We start from the raw sequence: 20,808 nt of genomic DNA, 5'->3' as shown, positions 1-20,808 counted from the left end.
TCCTGCCATACCTAGGATGATTGAAAGAGGTCATTAAAGACCTCCCAATATAAATGCTCATCAATGGAAACAAGAGTTTAAAAAGTGTGCCAGTCTGATCTCCATTAATAGTGAGTATCTGGCAAACTTGGAATTTTTATACATAGGGTCTGTAAAGGTAATAGTCAGCCTAACATCTGTTATCTTTAACCAATAATCACAGTTGTCTGCCACAACAGAAGAAACCCCCACATGGTCACTCCTGACTCTTTAGTCAACCTCCCCTTTACTTAAAAAGGTACTTTCTTTATTAGTCATGGGAGAATGCCCCTATGGAAATGTTGCTGGCCATAAGACCTTTTGAAATGCTATTATTTCTGTGTAGCTAGGCAATTTTTGCAGAAGATTGCCTTCTGTCTCATCAGTGGGGCAGTTCTGAAATACTACATGGTGACATAGTTAGAGCAAGAAAAACAGAAGCTGGAAGGGTGCTTGTATGTGAAGGTAGGGATTGCCTGAGGATACAGTAAAGCACCAAACCTAGAACATGGTTACCTTAGAGAAATCAAGATAGGGAGTTCGGTAGAATATGTATTCAAAGATGTTGTTCAACAACAGACTGTATGTGGGGGTCAAACACTCAAGGTAAAACTTCTGACACACTAGTTTTGTGCAGTTTTAAAGAAATTATTTCCTGTGTCTCAATTTTCTTATCAGAATGGGTCAGAAGCTTTTATTTGTTCTTCATTCCCTTATAGTCTATAGTAAAGCAGACTATTTTGAGGAAATGTAGGTTTCAAATGAGTATTTCTTTAGAAATTGAACATATGTAGGTAAGCCTCTCTTCAGGGAAATTTAACCTCTCCTACTAATATTTGCAACCTAGCCATTAATGTCTTCTGTTAACGGCAACCAGATGTAGTTTGTCAGTACTGCTTCTCTTCTGTATTTCTTTTAACTTTCCAATTAAAAAGCACTAGCATACAAAAACCTGTTGTGGATGATAGAACGAACTTAACATTGTTCTCTCAGCACTCATTAGTCTTGTTCAGAGAGCGATACCTAGATTCCTGCTTTTAAATAGTTCAAGATTTTTCAGTTGAGTTGGTGACATTGAATCTAATTACAATAAAGAAAGGCTAGCATTAAAACCAATTAGAAAATAAAGAGACCTCAAAGTTTTGTGTTTTCTTTGCAAGCTGAAAGGCTTGAAACCTATATTATATCAGATGACAGTAGGCACACTTCTGACTTTCCAGTATCAAGTGCCCTATGGAAAGCACACAGTGTTAACACTCACAACAGAGTCATTAGAGCTGGCAACAGGAAGTTCCTTTTTTCCCCCAGAGAAGCATTCTTTGCCCTACAGCAATATTTACTGTTTGGCCATGACCCCAGAGGGATGATGTGACATTAATGAAATTGGCAACATGACATCCTTTGAAGCGTGAATGTCTGACAGGGGCTGGTAAGGGGACAAAGGCAGCAGCAGCAGCTCCAGTTCAGGATCCCCATCTCACTTGGGTTTTATTAGGGTGAATCATTTAAAATTTAATATTCCAGCTGCTACACATAAACAGTCTTATCCTAAAGGGTAAGTAAGCTCCATTAGGTAGCCTTTCACCCTCACATCAGCATCTCATCTGCATTTTCATTTTGCACTGACACAGATAAAAACATAAGGATTGCAGACAAGTAGGACACGCTGAGAAGCACAAGGGTAAGAGCAAGACTCCCTTCTCTAAGCTTAGTGTTTGCCAAGTTCTGGCTCAATCCTTACTTTAAGGGAGTCCTTCCAACTTCCATTTGCTTGAGAAAGATTTCTGAATTCTTAACTCCTGTTTAACTTTCTGGCTCAAAAGCTTCTTACGGCTTTCATGTGCTGAAATGCAAATTTCTTTATGGTGAATTACAATTTTTTCCTTAAAATAAAACTGAAAAGTGATCAATCTTCATATACAAATCAAGTTTGATTTTGAAGAACTATTAGTTCCATAAAATAAACTTGATCCAATTACAGCTATTAGGCATTTCAATTAGGCATGTATTCAACATTTTATCTGCCTTTAACCATAAGGCATCATCACTTCAATTTCCTATTTAGCTACCATTTTATAAATTGCTGCAATTCCACTTGCCTTCTATTCAAAAAGAAGACTATAATAAATTCAAAGGCCAATTTGAATTTGGCTTTTAAGGGCAAATTTAAGGTTTTTAAGGCAGCTTCCAAGCTTCCTCCTTCTCCCTGCTCTTAAACTAAGGATTTTCTGTATAAGTAATTGTGTTTGACCTATTTATTTGCTGGCACAGTATTTTTTTTCTTTCCTTTCACAAAAAAAGAAAAACAGGGAAGAGGAGGAAGGAAATGTTTAAGTAGCCTCTGCCTAATAATTTTAAACTAAGCTCCACACAGGAAGGTAGATAACGACACTTACTCTTGTTTACAAAGAATTACTTTAGCTACATTCCCCTATGCCCAGAGGGTGACAGCTGAGCAACCACTTAACAGACAAGCAAAAATGCTTCCCTGTGTGCTTCTTGGAGCCATCAACACATATTTGTATTGCAAAGGAAAGCCTCCTTGATAGCAAACCCACTCAAAAAGCTCCCCTGATTTGGACTGATTCTAACCTTGACTTCATAGGGACATATAGTAAAAAAAACAACTTTTGGAGACATTGTCTGTATTTGTCCCTGCAAAGGGAAGGGGCAGAGAGTGCAGCAGCTGGGGCACTTTGGGGCTGCCATAGAGGTTTCAGGCTGAAGGAGAAAGCACCTCTGTGATCCTAGGATGCTCCTCAAAACAAAAGCTTTTCAACCAAGATTGTGCTGGAGGAGGAAACAGCACTGCCTTCCAAGGAAGTGTCTCCCATCAGTGAGGAAACCTGCTATGGAGAGCAGCTGCTTACCCATCACTGCCACCTCCATCCTCACCTGCCCCCACAGAAATTGCTGCATTCGTGTGAGACAGAGGGAGGCATGCAGAGCCCTTCTCCATGCCCCAAGCACATGCATCTGCTTTTGCATCCTTTCTACACAGCCAACACAAGCAGAGACAAACAAACAAACAAACAAAATGAACTGCGAGTATGGTTTTGCATTTGCTCAGAGAGGAGATGTATTGTGAAGACAGCATTTACCCTGAGGATTGCACACCTCCCTAATTTCATTATTTAAATCTGTGAGACGTTATTTTTATCTACACTTTCCTTATGAAACAATTCAGGATCACCCCATAAAATATACTGTGTATTTAAACTACATTTTTCCTAGGATCAATACTTTAATACATAAAAGCAGAAACAGGGTATAATCCAGTCTATGTCCTTGATTTCTCCTCGTATTTTTCCTTTGTTTCTTTATCAAATCCTACATCAGAACAGAGTCCCACTAACAGCAATAAATTGTCATCTACAGATTTCAAAGTGTTGTGTAATTTTTATTTAATACTTACATGTCAATATATGTGTTGTGCTGTATTTTACTGACAGTTGCTACAGCAGAAAACATTCAAGGATGTGCAAGTTAGTCAAACTGACAACTGTTCTAAGCAGACCTCAAACTTCTTCTCTAGAAAAACATGTTTTCTAAGGCCTTATTGGACAAGTTGCTGCCCAACTTGGGGTGAAATCTTTGCTCAAGATTTAACAGAGGCTGAAGCATCTTTTAAGACCACTCTGAACGAGAAAAGGTTTGGAATTCAATTTACTGTATGCTCTCCCTTAACTGTAGATTCAAGAGGCAACTCAGATTCTTAGCACCATCTTTCATTAGTGATGATTTCCAACAGGACTTTATCAGCTTCTTAAGTTGTTTCGGTTTGATTTTCTTGTAACACCACTACCTATATCTAGGTGACTAAGTAAGCTACTTCTTTCAGAGCCTTGATCTGTGTCACACTCTTGGAACCCAAGTAATAAGAAGGCTAAAACATTTAATTGTGTCATTCACTAACTTAGCACACTCTTTTCAACAGTCTCTGATGCATGGCAGCCACCTTGAACTACATACCTGAGGCCTGGCTGGCAGTTTATTTCATTTGTGTAACAAGTCTACATAGAAAACACCAAGTGTTTTTCACTTGGTCATGTTTTTCACAGCTGTACAACAGACTTAGGCAAGTCGCTCAAAGAAACAATATCAAGATATAATTTGCAGCTGTCTTGTAATTGAGTTGACAATTTGGTTATTACTAGAGGCTTTTTTTACCTCTGAAAAGACCAAGCTTTTAGTATAGAATAAATCACTAACATTCAAAAAAACCTTGCACCAAAACCATTCTGTAAGAACTGCCTAGCAATGGGTAAACAGCACCCACTGAAAAAAGAGGGTCACATGAATAAAGACACCAGCCTTTTTGCTCCCACAAGCAAATACTGGTTGGAAAATGCAACAGCTAACCCTTAATAACCTCAGCCTTCATGGATCAAGCAATCTGTTTTGAGTCTGTACAATGCAAGTAGTTCAGCAAAACATCAATTTCAGATACTAACGGTAATTATTTGACTTTTAAAGTATTTTACAGCACTTGATCCCTGGAGCACTTAAATGCAGAAACCAATAACCTGACACTGAATTTCTGTACTCTCTGTTCAGAGAGCATTCTCCTCAAATGCAGGCTATACTAAAAATCATCAGTTTCTCTGACTGCAGTGTTTCTATTTTATAGCAATTAAGAACATCTGTCAAGCTTCCACACAAGACTGTTATTCATCAAGACTGGCTTAATTTAGTACTGTAAAACAATCCTAAGAGTTACAGGTTTAATACAGGTTCACCAAAAAAAACCAAACAACAACAAAAAAAATCAGGTAGTCCAAAGTCACTACATTAATTCATAGTCTACAGCTGTCATGGTATAGAAGTGCTTTCTAACTTGTGCTAGAATTAGACTCCTGGGGACATTCAGAGGGCTACCATGAAGCAGGAGATACCCTGGTACTCTATTGTGCCAAGTCATTCTGAAAGATCTGTTCTTGAACTCAGTGATTCAAAGGGCACATGATGGGCTGATTCAGTTGCAAAAATGACTGACCAGAGCACATCAAGCTTTAGAGGATACACAGGTTTTGAATAAATGCCATCTAAGAGAAGATTGTTGCAAACTGAATATACCTTGAACAGCTGGTCTAGAGGGATACAAAGATATTTTTTGTAAAAAGATAACCAGGGAACAAATGGTGTTATATTAATTCACTCTAATGACAACCATTTCAAGGGAGGTAGACATTAACTTAAGGTTTTTATTTAGAGAAAAGGAAAGTTAGGCTGTCCAATGGGACTAAGACATCAAATATCACTGAGATTTAAATGCAAACTAGCTGACCCCCTTTCTTCTGTTCACCCAACAAAAAACCCCACCCCCACTAGCAAACTTCCCTATAGGAGATTACTTCCTTAATTTCTTTACTTATTGAGAAAAACTGAGTGGCAGTGACAACTTAATGTAGAGGAGGGAGTAGTGATAATTTTAAAAGTCAGTCATGGCCTTTTTGACAAGTCATTAGCCTAAGATCATGAGCCACTATTTCCAGACACTGTGACTATCACTGACAGTCATAAGGTTATGGAAAACCTTGCTCAAAAAACCCTCACTGTAAAACAATCCATTTTGTTATTGAAATGTTTGTATGTGGGAGCGTATCACACCCACAATCCTTCCTATCAAAAAGGAACTAAACACTTTAGTATCAGTAACATACTGCCCCGACCCTGTCTCCTGCTCTGTGTTATTTGGAGTCCTCAAGTGTCCAGGAATTCTTACCTTTACGCCATGGCCAACATCATCCAGCACCGTGTAGTCTATAGGTTTTCGAATATACCTTACAGGACGTTCCATGTTCGCTGGTGCTATAATTTTGTGAGTTCTTGATGTGTTCTTATTGGTCGTCAAAATGCCTATCTCTCTGCGAGCGACCTTTTCTTTATGGATGTCCACAGTCTAGATTAAAAACAAGAAAGTATGGGTTTCTTTAAGCATTTGCTGTTTTCTTTACAGAGCTAGCTACATGTTTAGGTTTCACTGTTAGACAAAGAGTCTGAACTGAGTTAATGCTGCTGGAAGGATGCCAGTTTATTGATGAAATGAGCTTAATCTACATGAACGTTGTTAGAAAATTACACCTTAATGAAATAACCAATATTAATAATAAAATTACAATTATACGTTACTGCTTCAACACTCTAAAGACACAATGCAGATACAGTCCTCCCAGATTAACCCTCAGCATTCTTATGACTGACACTGGTAATAAACTACTCCGACTCCACAGCTGGGAAACCAGGACAGACAAGCTAAGCAATTTGCTCAGAGCCCCAGAGGGGGACTAAGCTTGGGAAGTCTGTACGGTAATTTCTTTCAGCAAAGCCATCAGTGCATATCAGAGTGAGTGTCTGCACAGGGAGGGACTCATTTCAGCACTGGGGCTAGTTTCAGTCATACTGTTCACAGCAGCTTTACTGAAAGAATAAAACAAAGCTCTAAAGATGCAAGTAAAGGAATATAAAATACGCTGCATTTTATTCAGGAAAAAAAAAGGAGACAGATCAGTCCAGCAGTCTGTGAAAAATCGAACTAAGCTTCACATAACAGACACTTTTTTCTACATGGAATATAATCACAGCTTAAACCCTAGTTGAAGAACAAGTGCAAATCAAGCATTGGATGCCACAGGAATTCCCATTTCTAGGAAGCCTATTTCAAGATTCAGGGATTGAATGTACTGGTTTAAGTACCTACTAGAACCTCAGGATCTCATTGAAGGAGATGCCATCTGACAAAAAAAAACGCCCCTTTGAGCAAAACCTATCAAGCCACCACTTTATCCACTGAGGAAAATTAATCTTAGTCTATAATCATCAAATCCTCCTGGAAAGGCTATCATACAAAAAAAATAGTGATGGTTCAGAAAGAAAGAAAAATCCTTGTCATCCTAAATCCTACCTCATTTAGGTACATCTCTAGAAATGTGTAATCTAAAACGAATCTTGTGATGTGCAAGGTTTTGTTTAGTGAAGCAAAGTCAAAGATGAAGCAAAAAATTAGCTGCTATTTCTACTTCTATATGAGGCAAGATGAAAAAAGCAAGATTAATATTCAGGAAATGAACATTTCTAGGAAAGCCAGCATCCAGCAGTCACTGTGAAATGTCTTCAGCTGAACTGTGTTTTTCATTAACTGGTGCACATGCTCAAATAATCTTAAATTCTCCTGACTACAAAAAGACAAACCCTTCCTTAAGAGATAGACAGCATTGCAGATTACAAGCGGGAATACAGCTAGAAAAACACCAAAAAGCAGTGAGAGCAAGCAAGCTTGTTTTCACAGCTTAGAGCTCAATAACAGACTACTTGTAATACTGCAAAAGGTTCTTTTACTTTGGAAGCACAAGGAATCTTAATAGAAATAAGAGTTGTAATTTTCCAGTGCAATGCAAGACATTAACTATGTATGTCTGTATTAGCATATTTGGAATAAATTAATTAAATATCCTAGTAAAACTTTGGAACAAGCTTTACTGTTCTAAATGCGCACAGTCTGAAAAATGCCCAAGTCAGGAATTAAAAAAATGCCTTTCCAAATGAGACAATCCTATACATCAGTATCAAATATCACCTACTGCACCCACATTTTCTCTGGCAGCTGATTCCACAGATCATAGAACAAAGACTAAAGAATGAGATTAGTCTACTTTTTTCAAATGCAGCTATTATTTTTTCTTTTCCTTTTAGAGACTGAAACATACATATTAGTTCTGCCTTTTCATTGTTTTCTTCATATTGCTGAAAGAATTATATGAGTGCTGGGCTACATGTTCATTTCTCTTCCAATTTTTCTGCACAACCTGAACCTTTCTGTTCAATGATAACAGCGGGTCTCAAACTATCTTACAAAACTCTTCAATAATAACAACTCTTCTTATTTTGTAATCCACGAGCACTGCATAGGAGAGAAAAAGAACCCATTTTAAAGTCCCCTGAACAACACAGCAATTTAGGAGGTTGAGAACACAAATTTTAAAAACGTACAACGATGTTTCAAAACAGTTTTTTAAAATACAGCTGTATCCCTTGAAATAAATTCATACTTCATCCTCATAAACCAAATCTATTGCTACTAATAAATTAATTTTTTGTTCAGTGGATGGACAAAGACACGTCTTTATACTACGAGTTCTCTTAACATTGATCACAAAAGGAAAAAACAAAAAACCAAAAGAACAAAGCCCTTCAGAGTACAAAAAGAGGCATCTTTTCCTAGCAAGGTAGTCCGTGAAACTATCTTTCCTCCCTGCAATGGACAATGAAAATTCTGTAAGTTACTGGAACAGAGGATAAGAAATTCCAGGAACAGATGCTGTACCATACATGCTTCGGAAACTGACTTAAGTAATTTTGCAACAAATTCCAAATTGCAACAAAGTCCTAATGAAAATACCTCTTAGAGCAGGAAAAGACTATATATTATTTTTATCAGACAACTTATCCAAGATTAAGTACTGAGCAGTGAATTGTAAAGTCTTGGCACGAATTTCAGTGAGGCAAACAAAACAAAAAGAAGAGTATCTGTACCGAAGTGCAGGGCCATCAACAGGGCACATATGTAAATCCTGAAAGGCATCCAGACATGCCTGTGCAAGAGACAAATTTGCTGTTCAAAGCAAATGAGACTTCAACTCCTACCACATCTGGTGCACCGGAAAAGCAAGGCAGGATTTTACCCCTATGCAAAGCAAAGGCTCACAGCATATGCTTTGCCCACAGCAATAGGCTGCTCATCAGAGCTACTACACAGCACCTTACTTCTTCAAGAAATTACTGGGCTTTTTTGATCTGCATATTATTAAGTCTTATATGAACATTCTGCAAAACAAAGCACACAACAATTGATTATTCTTGTATTTTCATTTATATCTATTTGCTTGATGTTCATGTGGAAGTTTATTGTTTAGTCACAGGCAATGTTTTTCACATTCAGAAGACTCAACACACAAGCAATTTTTAGTAGAACAGCAAAGCTTTCCAGCCAATCAACAGTTAATTTCCAAGAAAGACAAGCCACATATACCAGGTAACAGCCAAAACAGATCATTCTCAAAGCTCTGTTCACACTTGACATAGTGTGCTTGTTCTAATATGGTAACAAGATCACAGACTACCTACTGTTTAGCTATTTCATGCACAAAACCTACTTTTAGGTATCAAAGATTGAGAGGAGCAAAGTACAGCTAACTGGCATGGATTAGCACGGGTTAACAAGAACTTGCAAGCAGTCAGACCAGCTTCAGGTATCTTTGGCCTATGCTGAAACAAATACATAGCATAATTTAACATTTGGGGAATAGGACAGGGATTTTCACTCCTAGACAACATAATCCAGTGAGACAAAGCCCAGCTTTATATTGATTTGGAGAAGAGGGAAAAGACAGTTCTTCCAGGAGCACAATGTGTTTCCTTTGGGAAGCAAATTTAAATGAAGTTGTCAAAAAAAAACCCTTTGCCATTACAACTGAGTGCCAGGGACTATTCCAGCTAATCCAGAAGCTTGGATGTTGAAGGAACTGTTAATTATTAGCTGCCTCCACTATTTGTCTTCTTCAAATCATATAAAATAAAATTAAAGAAACCAACCAAACAGTTGAACAACCGGATGTAGAGTTAAAATTTAACTATCTGCTTCCTTAGAAGTAGCCTCAAGGCCAAGTGAAGTAAAGCAATGATACAGCAAATAGTTGTTCTTTTATTATCCTTATTATCCTGTGCCACAGATTCCACTCTACCCATGTGCTAGAGTGCGCTAACCCACAGTAAACAATTTACAACAAATAGAGACTGAAGTATCTCTGGCCAAACTAATATGAGGGCATCTAAACATTTTAATAAAGATCACACGTATTAAAACAAAAAAAGAGAAAATTCAAACTTGAACAATCCTATTACTCCTGAACCATTGCAATACAAATTTATAAGCCAGATACTTGCACAGCCACGACTTCTCTCACTAAATGCATACACAGCTGAGAAAGAGCTGAGAATGAAAGAAAAAGAATAACCTCTACCAAATCAACTCCACTAACCAGACACGATCAACTTCAGGCTGACACCACAAATTTACACCAAGAAATACGCTTTAGATTTGTGTTAAATTAACTGATATTGCAGAAGTGCTGTGCAGGAAAACTCCACTTCTGGTTTCCTACTCTGCTCCTCCGCAGTTCCTCAGGAATGAAGCAGTAACAGCACACACACTCACCTGACAGAGGGGACAGGAGAAACACTGTGTGCTGCTCCACAGCTCTTTCCAGCAACCTGGAAAAAGCTGCCAGGCTCTTGGGAAGAGCAAAGGCTAGGGGAGAAAACAGCTTCCCAGTTCTCAAAAGTGAAAATGGCAGCTTTCAGGTAAAACTCCCCAAAAGAGAGATTAAGATACAGGGTAGAAAGTTACAAGTTAAAGAATAAAAAAACTATCAACAAACCACCCAAAACAAACAAAAACCACAAAAAAAAAATCCCCACTCACCAAACTATCCCCTCCCAAAAATATCCCCCAAAACTCAAACTACTACATGACTTTAAGGAAGAACAAAAATGCACTTCAAGGACATTTCCTTGATCTTAAAAAAATCTAACATTCAAACACAAAAGATCAAAAAATTACACCACCAGTTTTAAGGACAGCTTTTCAGGCCACTTCATGAAATGCTTTTAAGAACTTGCACATCATACAAAAATTGTCCTCTGCCACACAGAGCTGCAAGCCAGTAACTTTTCAATTTGTCCCTAAACTCACTCCGAGAAGAAGAAATGTAGGATCGCAATCCACAGACTTCCTTAAGATGCCAATTTCTCTAAAGCAAGGAGACAAGGAAGACCAAGCAGCTTGTTATTGGCAACAGTTTTCTGTAATTTTGGCATTGTTTCTCTTTTTTGTTTTTTCAGTTTGTGGTTAAATATAGGGTTGGGTCTCTTACTAACACTTTATTTCAGGCAAGTAGAGCCCCAATTACAGGGCATCAGTGCTATACATAGCTAAATGTCAGCAGAATAGATTACAATTACTTTATACAAACAAACTCCAGACATAAGAACTATCAGCCATGCAAGCAGCATGACCTGCTACCAATTCCCACCCCCATGTCCCTACTGCACTTGCTGCACTCACATGTCCTGAGGCTCAGCAGCCTGTTCTGCACAAACTTGGTGCTGTACTTCCCCAAAGGAATCTGCTCCACACCTCAAGTCTTGTGTGCAATTTGGGGCAGCTCAATGCAAGAAGGACAAACTATCAGAGCCTGTCCAGAGGAGGGTGACCAAGATGGTGAAAGATCTCAAGGAAACCATACAAGTGGCTGAGGCCACTTTGTTTCTCCAGCCTGGAGAAGTGAAGGCTGAGGGATGCCCTCATCACAGCCCACAGCTTCCTCGAGGGGGACAGTGCACAGGGAGGGTGCTGATCTGCTCTGGTGAGCAGCAATAGGATATTGGAATGGAAATTGGAGGAAATGGAATGAAGCCATGTCAGGGGAAGTTCAGACTGGTGGACATCAGGAAAATGTTCTTCACTGAGAGGGGTGGTTGGTCACTGGAATAGGTTTCCCAGGGAAGTGGTCAGGGTCTCAAGCCTGTCAGAGTTGAAGGAGCACCTGGATGATACTAAGTAATATAGTAGAGCTTTAGGGAGTTGGACTTGAGGATCCTTATTGGTCCCTTCAAACTTCAGATTATTGTGTGCTAAATACTGCATCGTTGAATTCCAAGTTAATGGAGAGAACAGTATTACATCCATTCTATACCTGAACACTGAGATTCTCTTAACCAAAGGTCACTGCTGGTAGTGTAAGATAAAACAATTGCTTAAGAAAAAAAACCTTAAGACCTCGAGTCAAAGACAAGCCAACTGGAACACTAGATTTGACGTATCACATCACAGTAATCCATCAAATATGGTATCTTCTTTCAGCAGAAACTGTGCCTGATGTGACACTAAATACTGGGCAAAGGCACAGGTTCCACCTTGAACCTTGTCAATAGAACTACACAATGCATGGGAAAGTTTTGTTTCCTTCCTCGACCTCTGGTACAGTGTCTGGATTCCAAGCTTACTTCTTTACATTTCAAATATGAAAGACAGTATCTGTACTACTGCCCACAAAAAAAATCAGTCACAGCTTCAGATTTAATTGGTCATACATAGCAGTAAAATACACATAGTTAAATGTTAAAAGCTTTATAACACAAACAAATGTTTTCTACTACAAGTTGACACACCCAGACTATAAAGTGTATTAACCAAAGAAAACATAACTTAAGAAACAAACACTAAGATACTTTCAGCATCCATTAATAAATAAAAACAATCCAAACTCTCGCTCTTTGCAATCTGTTCCTAAACACAGCTTTAATATTAACCTTTACTGCCATTCCGCAAAACTACAGATTTCATTGTCTTCCTATATAGTTTATACAATAAGCTTCCCTGAAATTAAAATAAACTGGCGAGACTAAGAACATCAATTTGTTCTGTTTTAGAAATACAAATTTATTCCACTGATACTCCAGAAAGAAAGCATATTTAGCAAGACCTTTTAAATAAATGAGTTATGGTTGAGTAACAACGCTGAAGAGACCTGGACAATGAATGTTGCACAGGCCACCTGCAAGGAAGTCAGTTTGATTTACAAAAAGAACAATTAAATCTCCAGCTTTAATGAGCTCAGTCAGACAGCTAACTTCTTCAGTGAGAGCAACATTTTATGCTGTTATTTTGTAAAGGAAATTCAACACAGAGAAATGTGAACATATTTAAACCGCAAATAAATATTCTACAGAAAAGAACAATTATGGGTTCAAGGCACATCAGGCATGAAAAAGCACAAGTGAGTAGCCTGGGGTTTTATGACATCATGTACAATCAGGTATCTATACAATGTTACAAATTATATATTTCACTAATTCTTGATGAAAGTGCTAGTAATTCAAGTATTTGACTTGAAACTATTGCTTACGTATTCTGATCCCCACCAAGATACTGTTCAAGAACCCGAAGAAATTTACCTACAGAAATAAAATCGTTTACTTCCCTGTCTTGTCCAGGTGAGTCCAAGCACTAAGCAGGCCCAGCCTCATGGGAGACATGGAAAGCAGAGCGCTGGCACAGCTGGCATCAGTCACTCGTGTTTATCACTGTGTTTATCACACACATTTGTTCCATGGGGATCTCCTCCAAAGTATGAGGCTCTAGTGGCGTTGGAAGTTGTAGGTCCCAATTCCGTTGACCAGAAATTGTTTGCATACTCCAGCTGTGACTACACCAACTCGGTTACAGACCAAAAATGATCAGTCTGGTGAGTCCTTGCCTCTTTCCCAGTCCTTCAGCACAGACATCTGCTTACGTCAACCAACATCAGAGAAGCATATAAAAAAACTGAAAGAAACTTTGACTGAAGTACTGCCCTGTTACCACAGACTGGTGGAGTCAATCCTGTCTCTGAAGGTACAGGATGGATGCAATCTTCTATCAATCTTCCCAGTTAGCTATCAATTGTGTGAAATTGATTTATAGTTAGTTTTTGAACAAATTTCATATGAAGGCACCATACTGGAAGCTTTATATTGGTTATTTTTCACTTTCATAATAAAAAGGGGAATGGCCTTTCTTACCACTCCCCTCTTCAAGAGATGATTTCAAGACATTTTTAACAGTCTCTTGGACAGTATCCAGAATCAAGTCTGCTAAAGCACTGTCAATTTAACACTCAATCCACAGAAGAAACTCAACTAGCAACAAGCAACAGTTACTAGAAGAAAAAGGGAGATGCTTTTCGCAGTTCCCCAAATTCCTTTAATACAAGGATTTCAAGACCTTTTCATCTCACATAAACAATCTTTCAATCCAACTTTCACTAAGGCTAATAGTTGCCTGTTCACCACTATCTAAATTCATTTGAGAATCCTCAGAATATCCTGCCATGCCTTTTGAACCTTCACCATGAAAGTAAGGTTTCCTATCACTCGGAGGCATTTGGACATCCGAGTTTCACCTTGTGTGTTTGCTTTGTATGGGGTGCTGGCAATGTAGGAGGCCACTGAAATAGATTTAAGAGTTGTATTTCCAGAGCTGGAAACCCAGCAATGTTTTCTGGTAGGTTAGTGATAGAAATTTCTCACACGTTCTCTTCAGCATACAGACAAGTGCCAATAGTAGGGCAGGCTCTCCAGAAAGCTTCATCTCCTCAAGTCCTGGTAAATCCAGGCCTCTTAAGGTAAAAGGCTAGAGGAGCCAGATAAGCCATATCTCATGTAATCTGATATGCCTTCCTTGTCCTGCACAGAGGGCTCACATCCAAGAGCTTTTACAGATTGACACAATGAACTAAGGCCATCAACACAGACATATACAGCAACTTTCACAGTCCATATAAAATGTTTGTCGCCAGCAGAGGGGGAAAGGCTCATAGATAAAGGTACAATTTAAAATACATTTTTATACATAAAATATAAATATAATATATATAAATAGATATAAATAATATAAACATAAATATAAATGTAAAATCACAGCGCTAACAATGCCTAACAATGCATTTTACTAATATTATCCAATGGAGAGAAGGGTTTAGAAAGTGTTGATTGTGAGTCTTATTTCAACAGTTTGTCACTATTTTTTCAATTATGTCTGAACATAGATTATATGCCAGTTTAATCCTATTGAGTTAGCCCCTGATTTAGAATTTACAACTTTCTTTATATAAAACACTAGCAGTTTTTTCTCAGATTCTCCTAGCAATTGCCATTGGCATAAAGTAAACCAGATTTCAGCAACATTTGAAGATATTTTATACCTTCATGTAGATTTTTTTCTGGGGTATCAGGACACCTATGGGGATGAGTGGTCAGGGAGTGAAGCATACCATATACATCCCATTTACAGGGGACTGTATGTTTTTCGAATTCAGAAGCAGAGAATGTAAAACAATAATGCACATAGTTTCAGAGCGACTTTAAACTGTATTCATTTCAAGACATATTTAACAAAAACCTGACTAACAGAACATGTGCTTGCAAGTGTTTAACAAAAAAAAAGAGACTCATTAAAATCAAGAAACTGAAAACAGAAACAGGCTTAAAGATTACTAGCCACAGACAAATAGCCACACCTTTAGCCTTTCTTTCAAAAGGAAGACTAGGATTCACTGAGAATTGGACCCCAGCTAGATCCCAATTTCCACAAGACCTGTGGAGTAGCACATACACCTATGCAATATATATGTTAGATGTATACATAGTATATACACATTATCTAGAATATGCATATTTATTATATATACACACATACAATATACATATATATACATATAATACAATATACATACATACATATATATAATATATATGCCATACAGCACAGAAAAGGATAAAGAAAGGCCTGTTCAGCTAAAGGATTATTTCTATAGATGCTTTTCAGAGCACCCTATTGGCTAATCTAGTCAAGCATTCTGCTGGAGAAGCTGAGCAGAAAGGGACATGGGGCAAGGACAGACCAGAGGGGCTGGGAGCGGGTACACGACATTCTAGGACAAGAATCAGAGCAGAGAAACCAGCCCACTCGTCCAAGAGCCAGACTTGTGTTCGTGTCTGTTTTTCTTTCCTGGTGCCAAGTGCAAATGGGAGAACTGCTGTGGAGGATACAAATTCATCCCTCAGACAGCACTGAAAGAAAGAAGCTTCTCACATTATTCTCTAAATGGCTGTTTCAGGCATGTTCATGCAAAAGGCTGATCAGATAAAATGGGGCACCTGACAGAAGCCAGTAGGTCTCACCTGTGAAATGCCACCTCACAGAATTTGGGTCTACAAATGGGAAACCTCTTTGGAGAGACACAAGGAAGTCTCATCACACCTTCACCCCCTGCTCCCCACTTTCCTCAACTGAAAGGAAGATGATGTCAACACAGAGCATAAGGAGGGGAGGTCCACAGAGTATCTCTCGGAACAGAGAGAGGGATGTGGGAAGTAAGACTAGGAACAGATGGCAACTGAAGGCAAATGGAGTTTAAGTCCTACAGAGGAAGAGATTTTTAGCAGCTCTAGAGAGGCCCTTATTATGGAAAGAAAACAGTTAAGACAACAGCCTTCCCTCCTCTCCACTGCATTGGTGAAATGCCAGAAGCACTTTGCTAAAGTTCACGTAAGCATGGGGGAAATGGAACTTCAAACATCTGGAGTATGGAGGTCAGACAGTGCTGCAGAAGCAGCTGGCCCTGCACGCAGGAGGCGGCTGTCTGCCAGGACGTCAGCGAGTGAAGAGGTGGGATGGGTCTGTGCCTAAAAGCAAGAGCCTGGAAAACAGCAGATTGAAGTTCTATTCCTGGCTCTGCCAGACTTCCTGTGCTATGCCAAGCAAGGAGCTTTGCTGCTTGGGTTGGAGCTGTGCACCTGCAGCAGCACCAGGAATAGACAGAGTACAGGTGGGCACAGGTATAGGCACCACTGCCAAAGCTGCCTGCTCTGGGCACAGTGACACACAGTGGCAGATAGCCCAGATTTATCTGTTAAACACCTTCCACTGATGTTTTAATTGTTAATGAAAATATGAGTTACAGATAATACTTCCTGTGCTTTGGCAAAACCTACTGCCAATTTTAACCATTTGAGCAAACTAAATGTACATACACTGCAATAAGAAGTGAATTATGAACATTATTCATTTTAAAAAAAGCACTGGCCCTCCTGTGATACATATTTATATGGAGTACAACAATATCTTTGTGTTCTACATAACTTCCTTTTCCCAGAGCTTGAGTATAATAGCCAGAAAAAAATGCATCACTAATGTAGCTTTCTGTGGGAAGACACAGAAGAGGAGACATTTATCTCCATCCGCCTCCTAAAGTCTATGGCTTGTCAGCATCCAATGTCAAGAGTGGGGGAAGAGAGAGAAAAACCTTGCATGGTGTTATTCCCTGTTCTGACACAAAATCCCTGATTACTCTAGAATATGGTTTCCAGTACTTGCAGGAGATTCAACCATGGCTGAACTCCACACCCCACTGCTTCACAAGAGCTGCACAACAGGAAGTACAGACCCAGCTCTGCATCAGATCAAAACCACAGCACATGGCAAATTAACAACTGGTAACCATTCACTTGAGTTTCACACTGTAACAAACATCTTTCTGAATGTCAGTTCTTTTACTCAGCCCTTCCTCTGATCCACCACCTCCCCTTCACCAAGACAGGATTCCAATAAGACAACTCTCAAGATACACCCCCTCTCCTCTAGTGTTCTACACAGTGAGCTGAACAGACATTTCAATGCTTAACTAACACCAGTTTCTGATTAAAATGAGTCTTCGAAGTGGAAGACACTTCAAAAGAGAAGTGTTTCAACAGTACAAGCTGAGGGATTTTTGACAGAACAACATTTGGGATGCGTAGTCATGTTACATTTGTATTCAGCCCTAAAAAGCACAAAAAGCAGATAAATGCTTTTGATTATGCAAAGTAAAAATTCCAGCTGTATGTGTAAGTGCATTTCAGTCTGTGAAATTAGATATCAGTCTTTTTTTTTTCCTGGGTATTCCTGAAGATATACATGACTAAGTCAATTCAAAAGTAAAAAAGAAGAAAAAGAAACTAAATATGCTTATGCAAGCTTCTACATAAGAGTTCCAACATTTTAAAGTAACTGATTGAGTTCCTCTTTTCCTTACTGGAAATGCACTTGTCTAGAATTAAACTAAACATACAAACCTGAATATATTTTTGACTGTAGGAAAGCACAACAGAAAGGAAAAATTAAACGGCTTCTTCAGTAGTTTGGACTCACTAAAGAACCACCATGGGAGTAGAACAAAACTGCATGTCAAACGAAAAGCATTTTGTGTGCCAAAAAAAGCAACTCCATAGGAGATGAACATGTGCAATTGCAAAGAGCACTGCAGGTGGCTGAAAAGGAAACCATCTAAAAAAAGCCTATGAAAAATAAACTCAACAGAACAAGTCTGAATTTTCTGAAAGTTTGTCTGAGGTAAGAAGTTGATAAAGCTGTAACAATGACGAGTCAGAATGCTCATGACTGGGGAAAAAAAACCCAAAACGTTAAATTGAGAAGAGCATGGGACAGAACCCACGCCAAGAGAAAGTGAGTTAATACTGCCTTAGCCTGAATGTATCACTTCTTCAGTGCTTTATTTAATCAGCTCTAATAGCAAAAATAAAATATTTTCCAATAATAAAAGTTATGTTCCATGGATGAGATAGTGGATCTATTGTATATTTCATTTATTATGCTAAAGAATAACAAAACTCACACATAAAAACTATTCTTATTTATCACTTGAAAGTGGTCTGGATTATTTTGCAGACACATACTTTCTTACAAGAAACAAGAAAATCCCAACCACCAAATGACCTAAAACCAACAAAAAACCACACATACACAAACACAAAAGCACCTCTCCCAAGCACCCCCCCTTCTCCACATGAATTCGGGGCCTATGAGATGTCTAAGGCTGATGGTTCTAAGAGAGATTGTTTCCCTCACACATAGAACAAGGACAGCACATGTTGGAATAATGATGGGTATCCTTTAGCTACCTGCACACATAGTTTGATTACAAATTACCCAAGGCACAACGTTCCTTCTATCCCTCTTTGATCTTGTGTCATCCCATGGCAGTGATACAAGCTAATGGGAGATGTGGGGGTTTTCAGCTGGGTCAGCACTGCACCAGGAGTAACTCATGAGTATTAATTAAACAGCCACCATGTGGCTAAAGGCCACACTATCTACACCACAAACCCTCTCGGATTAGTGCCACTAATACAGCTTACCCTACGTGAAATGTCTATTTCTCATTTCCTAAATGTTCAAGGGTTGAATATGCCACTTTATCTCAAAGAGATCTACTAAAGTTCTGAACTTTTAAAAGATTTTCTTTTTAAATAAAATAAAATTAAACAGGCAAGATGCTATAGCAAACTTTGTTGCAGCACTATGAGGTGCTATTCCAGTGGAGTGATAACCACTAAGCGATTGCTTTCCTCTTGCTTCCCCTGCCCATCAGTAAAATAGGGTGGCAGGAACAACCCTCAGCCACTATAGATTCTAATCTAGAAGTCTGCAGTACATATATTCTACTTTACAGTTCACTTCCTACTCATACCACTATCTTCTGCATATTATTGTACCAAAGAGCTCTTCTATGTCCCTTGAATACCAAAACAACCAGGACCTGACAAGTTCCTTGCTTTTGTTTTCAAATAGAAATATAGAACAAAGTAGATCAACTTTCTTAAGCTGCCTGTCCTTTCTCAAACCCCCTTCAGCAGGAAGATACATCTACAGAGGACAAAGTCAGAAGCATCATGAGCTTCCATCAGCTCAAACTTCTTCCAAAAACTGAGTTTCCACAGCATCGCCTGTTAAAGACACTCCGGCAAAAAAGGAGAATTTACAAAAATTCCCTTGCGTGTTTCCTAAGACTGCGCTACTATTTTGGACTGAGTCATACAGGCTTCTTGCAATTTGGGATATATTAAGTAAAAGCAGAAGACAGACAAGCAATCATGAGCATGTATGACATTTACCAGTTTAAGAGGGTGGGAAGAAAGGGCCAAGGCAGAGATGGAATTGCTAAGACTGCTCTAATTCTCCATTGCCATTTTTATTTCCACACACAACTCAAACAGGAAGTTGCACATTGTTTCTGTAAATGGATTTCCCTTAGCCTCCCAACTCTTGGCCACAACTGATACAAAATACTGCAGTTACATTTGTTGGCGACATCCAGATGGCCTCAGAAGTGCCAGCAGCACTTACCCTATACTAAGCCACAACCTTATCCACCCAAAACTTTTCCTAACTAAGGCAGGGCCTTCTGGCAGAGGGAGCCTGGCCCAAGAAGAAACTGTGCCATCATTCAGAACCTCCACCAGGATCACATCTCAGGCTTGTACATGCACACACCCAAAATTAGTATCTTGACTCCATTCTGTGCAAGAACACCTGAACACAAACACTGCAGCCTGACGGCAGGTTAAAAGTGTAAGTCTTGAAGAGAAGTCTTGTGAGTAGGCACAGAGACACAGGCACACCATGTCCCTGCTGCTGAATGTATTATCCTAGTATTGCTAAAGTCACTTCATCAGAATGATCATGTGCTCAGAAATTAGCTATTTCCACTGTGCAGTTATTTGCATAATGGTTAAATATGATTGCAAACACTTGGGGGAGAAGCAGAGAATCAGCCACTGGAGAGGACATAAGAGAATGAAGCCAGTCAAAGGAAGCAGCTGGAAGTCAGCAGTTTTTAAGACCTTGTCTCCAGGATAACTGAGCCCACAATTCAGTGTATAAGGGGCAGAGAACAAAACACTGACAAGAAAATGGCAGGAAAAAGACTGGTCATCTCCTCCTGTCGTTTAGGCAGAAGTTATACACATGCTACATAAATATTGACCAAGGACAGCTAACTGAGGAGGGCAGAGGGGTGTGCTGCTGAGGATGCTCCAAACACCATAGTGGGTTATAAGCCTCTGAACAGCACCACAGTTTCAAGAGGAACCTTTTCCACACCACAGTAACAACCACCACAGATCTGTGCTGGACAGCTAAACACACACTGAAGAGTCACTGAATGCCTGCAAGAAACCTGAGTGCACAGGAAAGTGGTGGGGATTGATACATTGCTACCTTAACCAGGGAGGGAGGTGCTGCTGAGTTCCCCGGAGAAGAAAGGGTACATCACAATACGATTTAATGGGCTACACAAAAAAAGACAGCTGTGCAAACTTCTGTGGCCTGTCTCCCCTCACTGCTCTGGTAGA

General features: G+C 39.1%; 1 protein-coding gene across 12 annotated transcripts in view; it reads right to left on the bottom strand.

Moving 5' to 3' along the window:
• The window catches only part of ABI1 (abl interactor 1), a 78,675-nt gene that overhangs the window by 22,286 nt on the left and 35,581 nt on the right, over positions 1 to 20,808 (bottom strand). For 10 of the 12 annotated variants that reach the window (XM_014882188.2, XM_014882185.2, XM_014882190.2 and 7 more), the window contains exon 3: positions 5,744 to 5,920. The exons of the other annotated variants lie outside the window; for them this stretch is intronic. In XM_014882188.2, coding sequence (XP_014737674.1) covers positions 5,744 to 5,920 — 177 coding nt within the window. The remainder of the gene's footprint in view (positions 1 to 5,743; positions 5,921 to 20,808) is intronic. 12 annotated transcript variants of the gene reach the window in all.

Source organism: Sturnus vulgaris, chromosome 1, assembly GCF_052056855.1.
Source record: "Sturnus vulgaris isolate bStuVul1 chromosome 1, bStuVul1.hap1, whole genome shotgun sequence".
NCBI lineage: Eukaryota > Metazoa > Chordata > Aves > Passeriformes > Sturnidae > Sturnus > Sturnus vulgaris.
The sequence above is the reverse complement of the archived record's forward strand: the minus strand, read 5'-3'. Positions and strand labels throughout refer to the sequence as shown.